Genomic DNA, 14,440 nt, shown 5'->3' with positions numbered 1-14,440 from the left:
CAGCCAAGTTATGATGATTTTTCTGAATTTTTTTTTCAATTTTTTGATTTTTTCAAGATGATCCAAAATATTTCATTTTAGGCTCATTTTCACCGGCCTGACGAGCTAAATCTGAAAATTTTAGAAAAATGCCACTCTTTGACCTGAAAACCGGAAAATGTATCGGAATGCCCAACAATCGTGGATCGATGGTCTTCGATTTTAACAAGAAGAGTGGACGAGTCACAATTCATGATACTTCGGATTTCTATGGATGGACCAGAAAAGAAAAAACCGAGTTTCTGAAAGTGAGATTGGTAGCTTTAATTCAAAAAAAGTTTATGAAAAACGGATAAAAATGAAGCAAGTTATGTGTTTTTTAAAAATATCAAAAAAGTGAAAATTTCAAACTACCGTAACCCGCTAAATTTTTGCCAGGAATCAAAAAGTATTTAGATTATTAAAATTAGCTCATTGAGCCGGTTAAAATGACTATAAACATGCCATACTTTTGAAAAATTTGAATTTTGGGGTTTAAAGGCGCATGGTCCTTTGAAGTTTCGAACAATTTCAAATTGCGTTCAAAAATTATGGTGTTTGGGTTTATTTTGAAGCTCTTAATGAGCTGAATTCAAAAAAAACGCGTTTTCAAAAATATAGTCGGAAATTAAAGGATTACAGTAGTTTTCATTTTTGGAATTTTTCAAACTACCGTAACCCGCTCAATTTTCATAAAAAATAATATAATTTATTTTTTTTAGATTTGGCTTGTTGAGAGCTTCAAAATAAGTATAACCATGCCATATTTTTGAAGATTTTGAGTTTTCGGGTTTAAAGGCGCATGGTCCTTTGAAATTTCGTAAATTTTCAAATTCGTCCAAAATTCATCGTGTTTAGGCTCATTTTAAAGCTTTAAATGAGCTGAATTCGAAAATGTATGTCTTAAAAAGTTTTGAGAATTTAGTAAAGGATTACTGTAGTTTTAATTTTTGGACATTTTCAAACTACCGTAACCCGCTCAATTTTCGCAAGAAATTAACAATTTTTATATTTCGGTATTCAGCTCGTTGAGAGCTTCAATTCTGGAAATTAATTTTCTAGAATTCTGTAAATAAAACTGAAAATCAAAAATTTCTCGATAAATGATCATTTTTTATTGTAAAAATAAAGTTATATATATATATTTTTTTTGAGATTTCAAAATTTCAGAAAAATACATAACTTGGCTGAAAATTACCCAATTTTTCTGAATTTTGTATTTTTGAGTTTATCTCGTTAAGAGCTTCAAAATGAGCCTAAACATGACCCATTTCTGAGAAAATCGATTTTTCGGATTTTTTGGTCCCGAAAAATTTCGAAAATATCGATTTTTTGAAAATAGGTCTTGTTTATACTCATTTTGACCGGTTTATTGAGCTCAATTCAAAAATGCAAAGATTGTCGGTTCAGCAGCAAAACTACAAAAGTTACAGTCAAATTTGTGAAAATTTCGAAAAATCTGGAAATTTTGGAATTTTCAAAATTCATTGAAATACTGCATATTTATACTCATTCGAACCCTCTAAACATGCTGAATTCAAAAATCACATTTTCCACTTTCCTACAGTAACCCCACTCAAGCCCCGCCCACTTTTACTTTGGCATGGCCCAACTGGTCTCTCTTGAAGTTGAAGGATTGATTTTTTTTTTTGGATTTTTTCAAAATTTTCGAATAATATCTAGAAATCTAGTTTTGTTTAAAAATTTGGGTCATTTTTTTAGAAATTTCAGAAATTTCAAAAATTTCGAAAAAATGAATTTTCACGAGAACTAGAGCGAATTCTTCTCGAAAATGATGACAAATACGTACATGCCACGTGGCAATATGTGGCAAAATCAGAGAAAAAATTTAGTATTTGAAAAATCAAAAAATTTGTCTTCTTCTATTTTTTCTTGTTTGTTATCTTTCTTTTTTTTTACTTTTTTGGTCGTGTTTGTACTTATTTTGCAGCTCCTGACAAGCTAAACTTAAAAATACTATTTTCAAAAAGATTGGGGCATTTTCAGCCAAGTTATGATGATTTTTCTGAAAATTTCGAAATTTTGATTCAAAAAAAAATTTTTTTCCAAAATAGACCGTGCTTAGGCTCATTTTGAAGCTCTCGATAAGCTGAATTTGAACTTCAAATCAAATTTCAAATTTTCAGACAATCCGAAATGAAATCCATGCATTTCCTTGACGGTGGGACGGTGGCGTCTCTACCGGCGCGTTACGGTATTCAGACGGTTATTCAATGGAATGAGAAAACCAAAAAATCGGAAGTCACCTACGAGAAAGTTCCGGAAATTTTCGATAAGTATGAATTCACTGATAAGGAAATGAAGGAAATGAGAGCTGAGAAAAATCCGGCGCTGCAGAAGTTTCTGGATGAGGAACTTCCGAAACGGGTGAGAAAATTTTTTTTAACTTTTCGAGATTTTTAATGTTTCAAAAAAAGCGGTTAAAAACGCGCATTTTGCTGAAAAATTTATTCAAAAATGATGAAAATTGACAAAGTTATGAGGTTTTGAATTTATCCAAATTTTGAAAAATGAAAACTACAGTAATCCTTTAGAGATTCCCCCAAATCGTTTGAAACAGAAATTTTTGAATCAAGCTTACTCAGAGCTTCAAAATGAGCCCAAACACCATAAATTTCGGGCGATTTTGAAAATTTTCGAATTTTCAAAGGACCATGCGCCTTTAAACCCGGAAACTCAAAATTTTCCAAAATATGGCATGATTATACTTATTTTGAAGCTCTCAACAAGCCAAATCTAAAAAAAATAGATTATATTATTTTTTATGAAAATTGAGCGGGTTACGGTAGTTTGAAAATTTCCAAAAATGAAAACTACTGTAATCCTTTAATTTCCGACTAAACTTTTGAAAACGCGTTTTTTTTAAATTCAGCTCATTGAAAGCTTCAAAATGAGCCTAAACACGGTAGAATTTGAAGAAATTTGAATTTTTTCGAATTTTCAATAAACCATGCGCCTTTAAACCCAAAAATTGAAATTTTTCAAAAGTATGACATGTTTATACTCATTTTAACCGGCTCAATGAGCTGATTTCAATAATCTAAATATTTTTGATTCCTGGCAAAAATTTAGCGGGTTACGGTAGTTTGGAATTTTGAAAATTTTCGAAAAAAAAATTTTTTTTAATTTCAAATTTTTTCCAGAATCCGAATGCTGAATTCGTTTGCGTGTTTCAGCCATGACCAAAGAGGGCGAGCCAATCGATTGGAAACTGTGTCCGACTGATCTAGAAGCTTGTCAAAGCTGTCGAGGCACTTCACAATCCTGGCTACTGTCATCGTGACATCCATCCTGGCAACGTCACAATCTGATGGAGTGAGTTGATCTCTAATTAAGATCAGATTCTTATAAATACTCATTTTCAGCGCCCAACCGTCAAGCTGTAATATGATTTCGTGGCAAGCTAGCTTGCAAATTTGTCAGGGAACACCGTACACTTGCTTCGACGATTTGACTGCGGGACCATCGCCGTAACTTCTCCGGCTCGTTAAAATAAGGAATTCTAAAAATTTGAAATGTAAAAAATCAATAAATCTTTACTAATAACATTCATCAGATTCTGTATGTGCGTATGTATGTCGCACGCCTTTTCCCCCATTCAAAGTTAACAGATTGAGCTGAAACCTGGACAGATAGATCAGAATTGTGTCTTAGTTGATGCCCAAAACTTTCTTTTTTCGAAATTTTGATTCAGAAGTCTTCTGGAGACGTTCCTTGGTTTCACCACAAACCCACCGGTAAACTTGTAATATTTAAACGATACATACACACCCCGACAGCAGGCGTACGGTAGCAGCTGTTAATGATATTTCATGAGGGGAAATTACCTTCCGAGAGGATTACAGTATACCCATTTCTGTCGGCATACTGACAAATAGAAAATACATGTGGTTTTTTCTCCCTTATGAGTCATTTATGTCCCTTTGGCGGGACACCCGACACCGTCTGTCTCTCAAAGCTCCGCCCACTTTTTGGGGTATCCAACACCGCTCTATCCGTTCTCATGATTAGTATTCTCATGGGCCCTAACTGATTTTTGGGACCTTTTTACTTATTTTTTCTGATTATTGATAGTTATTCTGAGACCCAGTGTGTATGGGTCCAGAATTTCTAGATTTTTTTGATTTTTTTTTGAAATTTCTATATTTTTGGATCCAAAGTTTTTGAGGTGAGTTTTGAATATTGTCGATTTATTTTAAAAATCCCAAATTCCTCACGTTTTCAGCTTCAAAATGAGCCTAAACACGGCATATTTAAGTGAAAAGCGAAAATTTCAATTTTTCGAAAATGACCATGCGCCTTTAAATTCAAAAATTCAAAGTTAACCGAATTGGGTCGTGTTTAGACTCATTTTGGAGCTAAGAACATGACAAACTCAAAAAATAAAGTTTGAATTCCTCTAAATCGCTGATTTTTGAGTTATGGTCAATTTTCTGAAAGAAAACATTTTTGTTGAAAATTTTGAAATTTCTCTAACTTTTCCAGTTTTCGCTATTTTTGGCGAAATTATAGATTTTCGAATTTCTTACATTCTTGGCTTTAAAATGAGTCTAAACACGACATATCTCGGTCGCTTTTGGTTTTTTCGGCTAGAGCGTGCAGAGAAACGAGACACACTGCGTCTCTGACCCCGAAATTCAAAATAGTGCGAATCGGGTCGTGTTTGGGCTCATTTTAAAGCTAAGAACATGACATAACTGAAAATCGTAGTTAAAAATGTCCTAAATCCCAAGTTTCCGAGAAATGGTCAAATTCTTGAAAAAAAAAACGTTTGAAATTTCTCTAACTTTGCCAGTTCACAATATTTTTAGAAAATTGTTACATTTTCAAGTTTCTTACGTTTCCAGCTTCAAAATGAGCCTGAGCACGACATATTTCAAATGATTTTCGAAATTTTCGATGGCTAGAGCGCAGAGAAACGAGACACTCTGCGTCTCTGACCCCGAAATTCAGAATTAAGCGAATCGGGTCGTGATTATGCTCACTTCGAAACTGAAAACGTAAGAAACTATAAAATGCAAAGAAATGCTGAAAATTTTATAAACTGGCAAATTTTGAGAAATTTCAAAATTTTTCAAAAAACTTTTTTTTTTTTGGAAATTTGAGAATAACTCAAAAACTTGAGATTCAGAACTTTTCTAACTATGATTCGCTATTTTGTCACAGTTTTAGCTCCAAAATGAGCCTAAACACGACCCATTTCCGTTAACTTTGGATTTTTGAATTTAAAGGCGCATGACCATTTTTGAAAATTGGAAAATTCCGTTTTTTTACTAAAAATAAGTGGTGTTTAGGCTCATTTCGAAGCAAAAACCATAAGAAACTCTGAAACCTAATATTGAAAACTTTTCGAACAGATTCTGGAGATGTTAAAGGATGATGAGCTTCTCCAGGCGGAGAGAAAGAAGGCCAATTCTGATGAGAAATCGAAATGGCGTGGATACGATAAGTATGACGATCAACTCCTCGGAAATGAAATCTTCCTCTTCTTCCAACAATTATCGGGACCCCGCAATCCATTCGTCCACCAAGAGATATGACGATGACTACAAGCACAAAGAAGTGAGCAACTCCTCAATTCTACAGTATCCTTTCAGTGCCCTTTTTAAATAGTGGCCATAAAATACCTATGAATTATATCCCCCCTTTTAATGTCACTTTTGTGATTGCCTCATAAACGTTATTTTATTCCCATTTACTGTTTCTTGTAATGGGATACTGTATGTTTTTATTATAATGTGAATTTTAAAGGTTTCTGTCAGGACGAAAATGGGGGGAGGGGGGTCCGAAAAAATTTTGCACAACATTTCAAAAATTCTCCACCTTTTCCAATTCGCAATATTTCAAAATGTCGAAAATTTCGGTTTTCAAAAAGTACCATGCGCCTTTAAACCCAAAGTTTCAAAATTGAGCAAAATGTGTCGTGTTTAGGCTCATTTTGAAGCGCTGAACTTGCGGATCCAAAAAATCCTACTTTCAATTTTGTATCTCAAAAACTAGTCGGTTACTGTAGTTTTTCTGAATAATTTCAAAAAAAATTCAGGAAAAAGTACGGTAACTCGGTTAATTTTTGAGTTATCTGCAAATAGATTGCATTTTTGAACTCGGCTTGTTATGACAATCGAAATAAGCCTAAACACGACGCATTTTGGTTGAATTTAAAATTTTTGGGTTTTTATAATGGACGCGTGCGCCTTTAAAGTCGATATTTCAACGCTTTGACCGAAATGGGCCGTGTTTAGGCTCATTTCAAAGCCCTAAACTTTCTGGATCCAAAAATCCAATTTAGAACTTTGTAAGTCAAAAACTCACTGGGCTACTGTAGTTTTTCTAAAAATGTACAAAAATTTCAGCAAAATGTGCTATAACTCTGTTAATTTTTGTGCAATCTAAAAATAATTTATATTCTTCAACTTGGCTTGTTGTGCCAATCAAAATGAACCCAAACACGACTAAATTCGCTCAACTTTGAATTTTGGTCTACGAAACCGCGACGCGACCGCAACGCGTTGGTCGAATTTCAAAGTCAACCGAAACTAGGCGTGTTTGGGCTCATTTTGAAGCGAAGAACATGACAGAACCAAAAACTATAGTTGAAAATGTCCAAAATTGCAGGTTTTCGCGTAAATTTCAAATTTCTGAAAAACATTTTTTTTGAAAATTTCGAAATACCTCTAACTTTGTCAGTTTTCAATACTTTCAGCTTAATTCTCACATTTCCAAGTTTGTTACGTTCTTAGCTTCAAAATGAGCCTAACCACAGCTAGATTTGCTCAACTTTGAATTTTGGTCTACGAAACCGCGACGCGACCGCAACGCGTTGGTCAAATTTCAAACTCAACAAAAACTAGTCGTGTTTGGGCTCATTTTAAAGCCAAGAACATGACAAAACCAAAAATTATAGTTAAAATTGTTTCGGGGCACACTTTATTAATCAATCACTTTTTGAATTACTGTATTTAGTTTTAAAAAAATTATAAAGCAGGATTTTTGGGGAAAAAGACAAAAAAGGGAGGGAAATTCATTATTAAACATGGGGAGAAAAAGAGATTTTCTGGATTTTTCAGCATTTTTAGGCTTAAAATTGGTCCAAAAAACAAGTAAAAAATGGGGAAAAAAGTGGGCGTGGCTTCTGCATCAAATCATCTCCTCCTCATCGACGACAACTTGTTGCATGTATTCCTGTGGTCCTCCAGCACCACCTCCTTCCACCTCCTCCTCCACCACCATCATCTGATGCTCCGAATGCTCCAAATAATGCGCTCCCGGGTGCTCCTCCTCTTCCAGAATCTGCGTCTCATCTCCCGCCACGATGTCCACGTTGAACATCACATTGATATTGTGCAGAAGGCGTTGCTCATCCCGCTGATACAGTAATTTGAAGATTTGGTCGAAGGTTTGGTCCTGCGTCTCCACACCAAACTGCTTCTGGGCAATTCTCCATAGAGCGTCATTGCGGACGGAGCCACGCACGAAACCAGCGGTTGCCTGAAAAAAAAATGGCTTAAAATAGGGCTTAATGACTGAAAATTCAAAAAATAGGATTCAGAGCTTATTGAGCTTCAAAATGAGCCTAACCATTGCGTTTTTGATCCATTTTGTCCTTCAAAACGCTAAAATTGACATTTTTATGCTTAAAAACGCTTCTAAAACCCCCGAAAACCCATATTTCCATCGAAAAATGACATTTTTCAAAAACATGCTCGGATGGCCTAGTGGGATTTTCGACCCCCAACTTTGGAGCCAAGGGGTCACAGGTTCGAATCCCACCGGTGGCAACTTGTTTTTCAAAATGTTTTTTGGGGTTTTCAGGGGCGGGAAATTCGAAAATCGAGGTTAGAAAGCTCAGAAAAATGAGATTTGGGCATTTTTGGATCTTTTTTAAAACTTTGAAAACTCTAAAATTGGCATTTTTCGAAAAATTGCCTTTCTAAACTCATTTAAAAGTTATATTTTTGTCTTAATTACGCTGAGAACTTAAAAATGAGCCCAAACACGACCGGATTTGGTTAAGAATGAGCAGTGGGCAAGATGTGGCCTAATTTTGCCCAATCTTCAAAATCGCCGGAAAATGGTCGTGTTTGGGCTCGTTTTGAAGCTCTAAACGTGGTAAAGACGAAAATTTGAGTCTTAGGGTCCCAGATCCTTGGATTACTGTAGATTTTCAACTTTTCAAAGTTTAGGATTTTTCCGAATTTTCAAAATGCCATAACTAGCTTTTTTCAGTCCAAAAATCACATTTTTCAAAAAAGTGCTCGGATGGCCTAGTGGGATTTTCGACCCCCAACTTTGGAGCCAAGGGGTCACAGGTTCGAATCCCACCGGTGGCAAATTGTTTTTGAAAATGTTTTTGGGGGTTTTCGGGGGCGGTAAGTTCGAAAATCGAGGTTTCAAAGCTCGAAAAATGAGTTTTTGGGCATTTTTGGGTCATTTTAGGATCCTAAGTTCCCAAAAAACCTTACCACATTCTTCTCCAAAAACGGATTTCTTCGGGGTCCATTCCCCTGATGATCATAGGGTACTGTCTCGGTGTGTTCCACAATGATCTCCTCCTCCTCGACCATCATCTCCTCCGAATCCATCATTTCCACGTCGATCATTCCCGATTGCTCATCCTTCGTCGCATAACTACCGTATGCCGTCTCAACGTCCAGCTCGTCGGCTGCCGATTGTCTGAGAGCGTAGAGCATGCCACGTGTCACCTGGATGCCGTGCACTTCGTAGAGCGATTTGATCGCCTCGCCTGGATTCATCGTTCGCATGTAGAGGTCGACGTCTTCTCGAATATTCTGATCCAGGTTGTGGTACCTGCAAATTTTGAAATTTCAGAAAATTCAATTTCAAGTCAATTTCACACATTTTAAGCCCAAAACCAGCGTTCTAGTTTCAAAATGAAGCTAGTTATGGGATTTTGGAATTTTTCAAAAATTCCGAATTTTGAAATTTTGAAAATCTACAGTAATCCAAAGATTTGGGACCCGAAAACTCGAATTTTTCTTTTTACCACGTTTCGAGCTTCAAAATGAGCCCAAACACGACCATTTTCCGGCGATTTTAGAGGGATGAGCAAGGAATGGGCAAGGATAGGCCAGATCTTGCCCATTGCTCATTCTTAACCAAATTTGGCCGTGTTTGGGCTCATTTTGAAGCTTGTAACGTGATTGAGCCAAAAATTCGAGTTTTAGAGCCCCAGGGCGGCAACTTTCCAGATTACTGTAGATTTCTATTTTCCAATATTTTTAAAATCCCATAATTGACCTAATTATTTAGCTAAAACTCTGATCTCAAGTTCAAAATGTGTGAAATTGTCCGCTTTTGGCACATTTTAAGCCCAAAACCAGTGTTCTAGCTTCAAAATGAAGCTAAATCCTAAATTTCGAAAAGTTGAAAATCTACAGTAATCCAAGGATGTGGGACCCTAAAACTCACATTTTCGTCTTTACCACGTTTAGAGCTTCAAAACGAGCCCAAACACGACCATTTTACGGCGATTTTGATGATTGGGCAAAATTAGGCCACATCTTGCCCATTGCTCATTCTTAACCAAATTGTGTCGTGTTTGGGCTCATTTTGAGCCATTTTTCCGGCTAAACACAACCTTCCCAGTTCTGAAAAATTACAGTCGCTAGAAAAGGGTCAAACTCTCAAAATTCCAATGTTCAGTTCGGGCAAAATTTTGAAATTTCTCATTTTCAGCCAAAATTTTGGGATTTCGGAACGGATCGGGCTTAGTCAACTTGAAATTAGCACCAGGCACGTTTAGAGCTTCACAATGAGCCCAAACACGACCAGTTTCCGACGATTTTGAAGATTGGGCAAGTGCTGGCCAGATCTTGCCCATTGCTCATTCGTAACCAAATACGGTCGTGTTTGGGCTCATTTTGAAGCTCAAAACGCTCTAAATCCTTACCAATCATCACTTCCGCCTCCACCTCGTGCATAATGTCCATGAATCGCCTTGTGAAGTGGCTGTGGGGTCTCTCCGGCCTCCGTAAACGAGTACATGATCAGCGCATGGCCACACGGGCCACCATTCTTCAACACGTACACAACCTTCTTCCTTAAACGAGTGCAACGGGGCAGTGTTGCTGTGTAGGTGTGAATTTGATACGTAGAGTGATCGGGAGACTTGGAGACACGAAGTTGGCCATGGGCGTTGACCATCAATGGCGTTTTGCACGATTTCGGACGAATTGTAGGGCCGGCGCCTGGCAAAAATCGGCTTTAGCTTGTTTTTTTCCCTTACAAATGAGCCCAAACACCACCGAAATTGGGTCAAGGATGAGCATTTAGAGCGTTTTGCGCTGCAAAATGAGCCCAAACACTGCATTTTTGACCAATTTCGGCCTTTAAAACCCATAAAATTGCCATTTTCATGCTCAAAAACGCTTCTAAAACCCCCAAAAATCCATATTTCCATCGAAAAATCACATTTTTCAAAAACTTGCTCGGATGGCCTAGTGGGATTTTCGACCCCCAACTTTGGAGCCAAGGGATCACAGGTTCGAATCCCACGGGTGGCAACTTGTTTTAAAATGTTTTTTTGGGGTTTTCGGGGGCGGGAAATTCGAAAATCGAGGTTTTAGAGCTCAGAAAATCGATTTTTGGGCGTTTTCGGATCTTTTTTGTATTCAAAAACTCTAAACTTGACTTTTTTGACAAATAATTTTTTTCCCATACATTTAACAGTTAAATTTTCGTTCTCGGCGCATTTGGAGCGTCAAAATGAGCCCAAACACGACACAATTTGGTTAGGAATGAGCAATGGGCAAGATCTGGCCTACTTTTGCCCAATCTTCCAAAAATGGTCGTGTTTGCGCTTATTTCGAAGCTCTGAACGTGCCTGATGAAAATCTTAAATTCGGCTAAACCGATTCTAGTCCGAAATCCCGAAATTTCGGCTGAAAATGAGCAATTTCAAAAATTTGCCCGAACTGAACATTGGAATTTTGAGAGTTTGACCCTTTTCTAGCGACTGTAATTTTTCAGAACTGGGAAGGTTGTGTTTAGCCGGAAAAATGGCTCAAAATGAGCCCAAACACGACACAATTTGGTTAGGAATGAGCAATGGGCAAGATCTGGCCTACTTTTGCCCAATCTTCCAAAAATGGTCGTGTTTGCGCTTATTTCGAAGCTCTGAACGTGCCTGATGAAAATCTTAAATTCGGCTAAACCGATTCTAGTCCGAAATCCCGAAATTTCGGCTGAAAATGAGCAATTTCAAAAATTTGCCCGAACTGAAAACTGGAATTTTGAGATTTTGACCTTTTCTAGCGACTCTAACTTTTCAAAACTGAGAAAATTGAGTTTGGCCGGAAAAATGGCTAATTCGATTTTTGGGAAATATCAAGGGCAAAATCGGCCCTATCCCTGCCCAAGCTTGCCCACAAAATTTTCGAAATTATGATAATCGAGTTCAGCTAGTCTAGACAATCAAAATGAGCCCAAACACGACTAGTTTTGGGCAATTTTGAGGAAAATGGGCAAGATTGGGACAGATCTTGCCCATCGCTCACTTTTATTCAAAATCGGCCGTGTTTGAGCTCAATTTGAAGCTCAGAGCGCTCGAAATTTATATTCTAGCACTAAAAAGCTCAAAAAACCGGATTTCTTAGCTGTTGGGCAAGTTTAGGCCAGGTCTTGCCCGTGGCTCTAAAATCGCTCATCCTGGACCAAAATCGGCCGCGTTTGGGCTCTTTTTGAAGCTTAGAACGCACCGAAAACAAATTCTACCGTTTAAAAGCTCAAAAATGCCCAAAAATCCAAAAAACTCACTATTCGAAACACTTTCGGACCACGGGACAAGCTTATCGATCGTTAATGCTCGAATATTCAGCTCTCGCATGTCGACAAAGAAGACGACGAGTCCTTTTCCTGTGATCGGCGGTGGAAGATCCGGCACTTTGTTGTTTAGGCATCCCATTTCTTCGCTGGAAAAATTGGAAAATTTGAATTTTTCAAAGTTTTGAAAATTTTGCCCTATCCTTGCCCGAGTGTTGCCCAAAACTAATGAAACCTAGTTTTTCATGTTCAGCTCGTCTTGCCAATCAAAATGAGCCTAGACACGGCTGTATTTGGTCAGGAATGAGCAATGGGCAAGAATTGGCCCAAGCTTGCCCAACAGCACGGAAATCTGGATTTTCAAGTCTTTTGGCGTCAGAATTTGAGTTCTGCGCGTTCTGAGCTTCAAAATGAGCCCAAACACGACCGAATTTAGTTGAGGATGAGCAATGGGCAAGATTTGACCTATCTTTGCCCATCCCTTCAAAATTGCCTGAAACTGGCCGTGTTTGGGCTCATTTTGATTGTCTAGACGACGTCAATTCAGCCAAATAGGCCAAAATGCAAAAAATCCGGCTCAGGGCAAGTTCCGGGCAAATTTATCAAAAGATCAAAACCTGCCTTAACATTGCTTATTTTCGCTATTTTTTTCACCAAATTCCTAAATACATTCCCCTGATTGACCAAATATCGACTTTTTCAAATGTAGACAATCAAAATGAGCCCAAAAACGACCACTTTTAGGCAATTTCGAAGTTATGGGCAAAACATGGCCTAAACTTGCCCCTTCCTTGCCCAAGTGTTGCCTAACTAATGAAACCTAGATTTTCATGCCCAGCTCGTCTAGCCAATCAAAATGAGCCTAAACACGACTAGTTTTGGTTAAAACTGAAATTTGCCCTATCCTTGCCCAACACTTGCCCAACGCTTCAAAATTGCCCAAAACTAGTCGTGTTTAGGCTCATTTTGATTGCCTAGACGAGGTGAATTCAGCAAAACGAGGCAAAATTCAAAAAATTCAACTTCGGGCAAGTTATGGCGCAAAATTGTCAAAAATGCCCAATTTTGCGCAAAATTGCTCTAACTTCGCCAATTTTTGGCCAATTTCGCTCATTTTTTCGCCCAATCCCTACATAATATTCCCCTCATTGACCAAAAATTGAATTTGTCGATTTCGATCGGTCCAAAAGTCTCTATCCGTCACGTGGAGGTACAGTGTGCCGTCTTGGCACTGATTGGGCAATTCGGCGAACGGCGACGTTCGATGGTCCTCGGAGAAGAATTGCTCATCCGTTGGGTCCGGCTGGACAGAGTGCTGAAAACATGAACAGGGTTACTGTAGAAAAATCTAGAAAAATTGACCAAAATAGGTGTCGAAATTCACAATTTTCGCCCGCTTTTAGGCCATTTTAGACCCAATTTCAGGCAGTTTTAGTTCATTTTCAGGCTTTTTCAATCCATTTCAGGCAAGTTAAGGCCAATTTTAGGCCAATTTAAGTCAATTTCAGGCCATTTTCAGCCATTTTCAGCCAATAACACTCAATTTTCAGCCATTTTCAGGCTATTATAGGCCACTTTCAGGCAAATTCAGGCTATTTTCCGGCAATTTCAGGCCACTTTGGCCCAATTTTAGGCCGATTTGAGTCAATTTTCAGCCAATTTAAGGTTTGTGATATTTTCAGTCAAATTTAGGACATTTTCGGGCAATTTTAGGTAATTTCAGGCCATTTCCAGCCGATTTTAGGCCATTTTCAGATAGTTTGAGTTCATTTTCCGCCAATTTTGGGTCATTTTCAGCCAAATTTTCAGATTCTTACATTGAAATTTCTCATCGATTGCCGTTTTGGCACCGGTTTGTACTGTCCAGAGCTCAATTTCGGGATTCGGCCCTCCGTTGTGTAGTCGTAGATGATCAGGGCGTGACTGACGACCATTTTCGACTCGGTCTCCATCAGATAGTAGATCTGCAAATGTTAGATTAGGCGCGAAATTTGAAAATTTGATGGAATTTGGGCGAAAATGGCCTAAAAACTAAAACGTTTTTTCAAAAAATCTGCCCTAACCTTGCCCAATAATCAAATTTCGACATTTCCATGCTCAAAAACGCTTCTAAAACTTCAAAAAACCCATATTTCCATCGAAAAATGACATTTTTCAAAAACATGCTCGGATGGCCTAGTGGGATTTTCGACCCTCAACTTTGGAGCCAAGGGGTCACAGGTTCGAATCCCACCGGTGGCAAATTGTTTTTGAAAATGTTTCTAGGGGTTTTCAGGGGCGGACAATTCGAAAATCGAGGTTCTAAAACTCAGAAAATGCGTTTTTGGGCATTTTTGAAGTTTTTGAAGACAAAAAAGATCCAAAATGCCCAAAAATCCAATTTCTGAGCTTTGAAACCTCGATTTTCGAATTGTCCGCCCCTGAAAACCCCTAGAAACATTTTCAAAAACAATTTGCCACCGGTGGGATTCGAACCTGTGACCCCTTGGCTCCAAAGTTGAGGGTCGAAAATCCCACTAGGCCATCCGAGCATGTTTTTGAAAAATGTCATTTTTCGATGGAAATATGGGTTTTTTGAAGTTTTAGAAGCGTTTTTGAGCATGGAAATGTCGAAATTTGA

General features: G+C 37.9%; 2 protein-coding genes across 2 annotated transcripts in view; one reads left to right on the top strand and one right to left on the bottom strand.

Moving 5' to 3' along the window:
• Nucleotides 1–128: 128 nt before the first annotated feature.
• CBG26834 lies at nt 129–5,579 on the top strand (the record flags this gene model as incomplete). The annotated part of the gene is made up of 3 exons (XM_045238488.1): nt 129–287; nt 2,242–2,406; nt 5,397–5,579. 3 exons carry the CDS (start codon nt 129–131, stop codon nt 5,577–5,579), a joined length of 507 nt encoding a protein of 168 aa, XP_045100043.1.
• Nucleotides 5,580–7,176: 1,597 nt separating this feature from the next.
• Nucleotides 7,177–14,440, bottom strand: part of CBG17809 — a gene marked incomplete at both ends in the record, with an annotated part of 18,805 nt that continues 11,541 nt past the window's right edge. Inside the window, 6 exons of the mRNA XM_045238487.1 lie at nt 7,177–7,554; nt 8,502–8,847; nt 9,950–10,247; nt 11,815–11,969; nt 12,954–13,135; nt 13,638–13,784. Of these exons, the coding sequence (XP_045096309.1) occupies nt 7,177–7,554; nt 8,502–8,847; nt 9,950–10,247; nt 11,815–11,969; nt 12,954–13,135; nt 13,638–13,784 (1,506 nt within the window). The remainder of the gene's footprint in view (nt 7,555–8,501; nt 8,848–9,949; nt 10,248–11,814; nt 11,970–12,953; nt 13,136–13,637; nt 13,785–14,440) is intronic.

Source organism: Caenorhabditis briggsae (genome assembly GCF_000004555.2).
Source record: "Caenorhabditis briggsae complete genome, chrV, whole genome shotgun sequence".
Taxonomy (NCBI): domain Eukaryota; kingdom Metazoa; phylum Nematoda; class Chromadorea; order Rhabditida; family Rhabditidae; genus Caenorhabditis; species Caenorhabditis briggsae.
The sequence above is the reverse complement of the archived record's forward strand: the minus strand, read 5'-3'. Positions and strand labels throughout refer to the sequence as shown.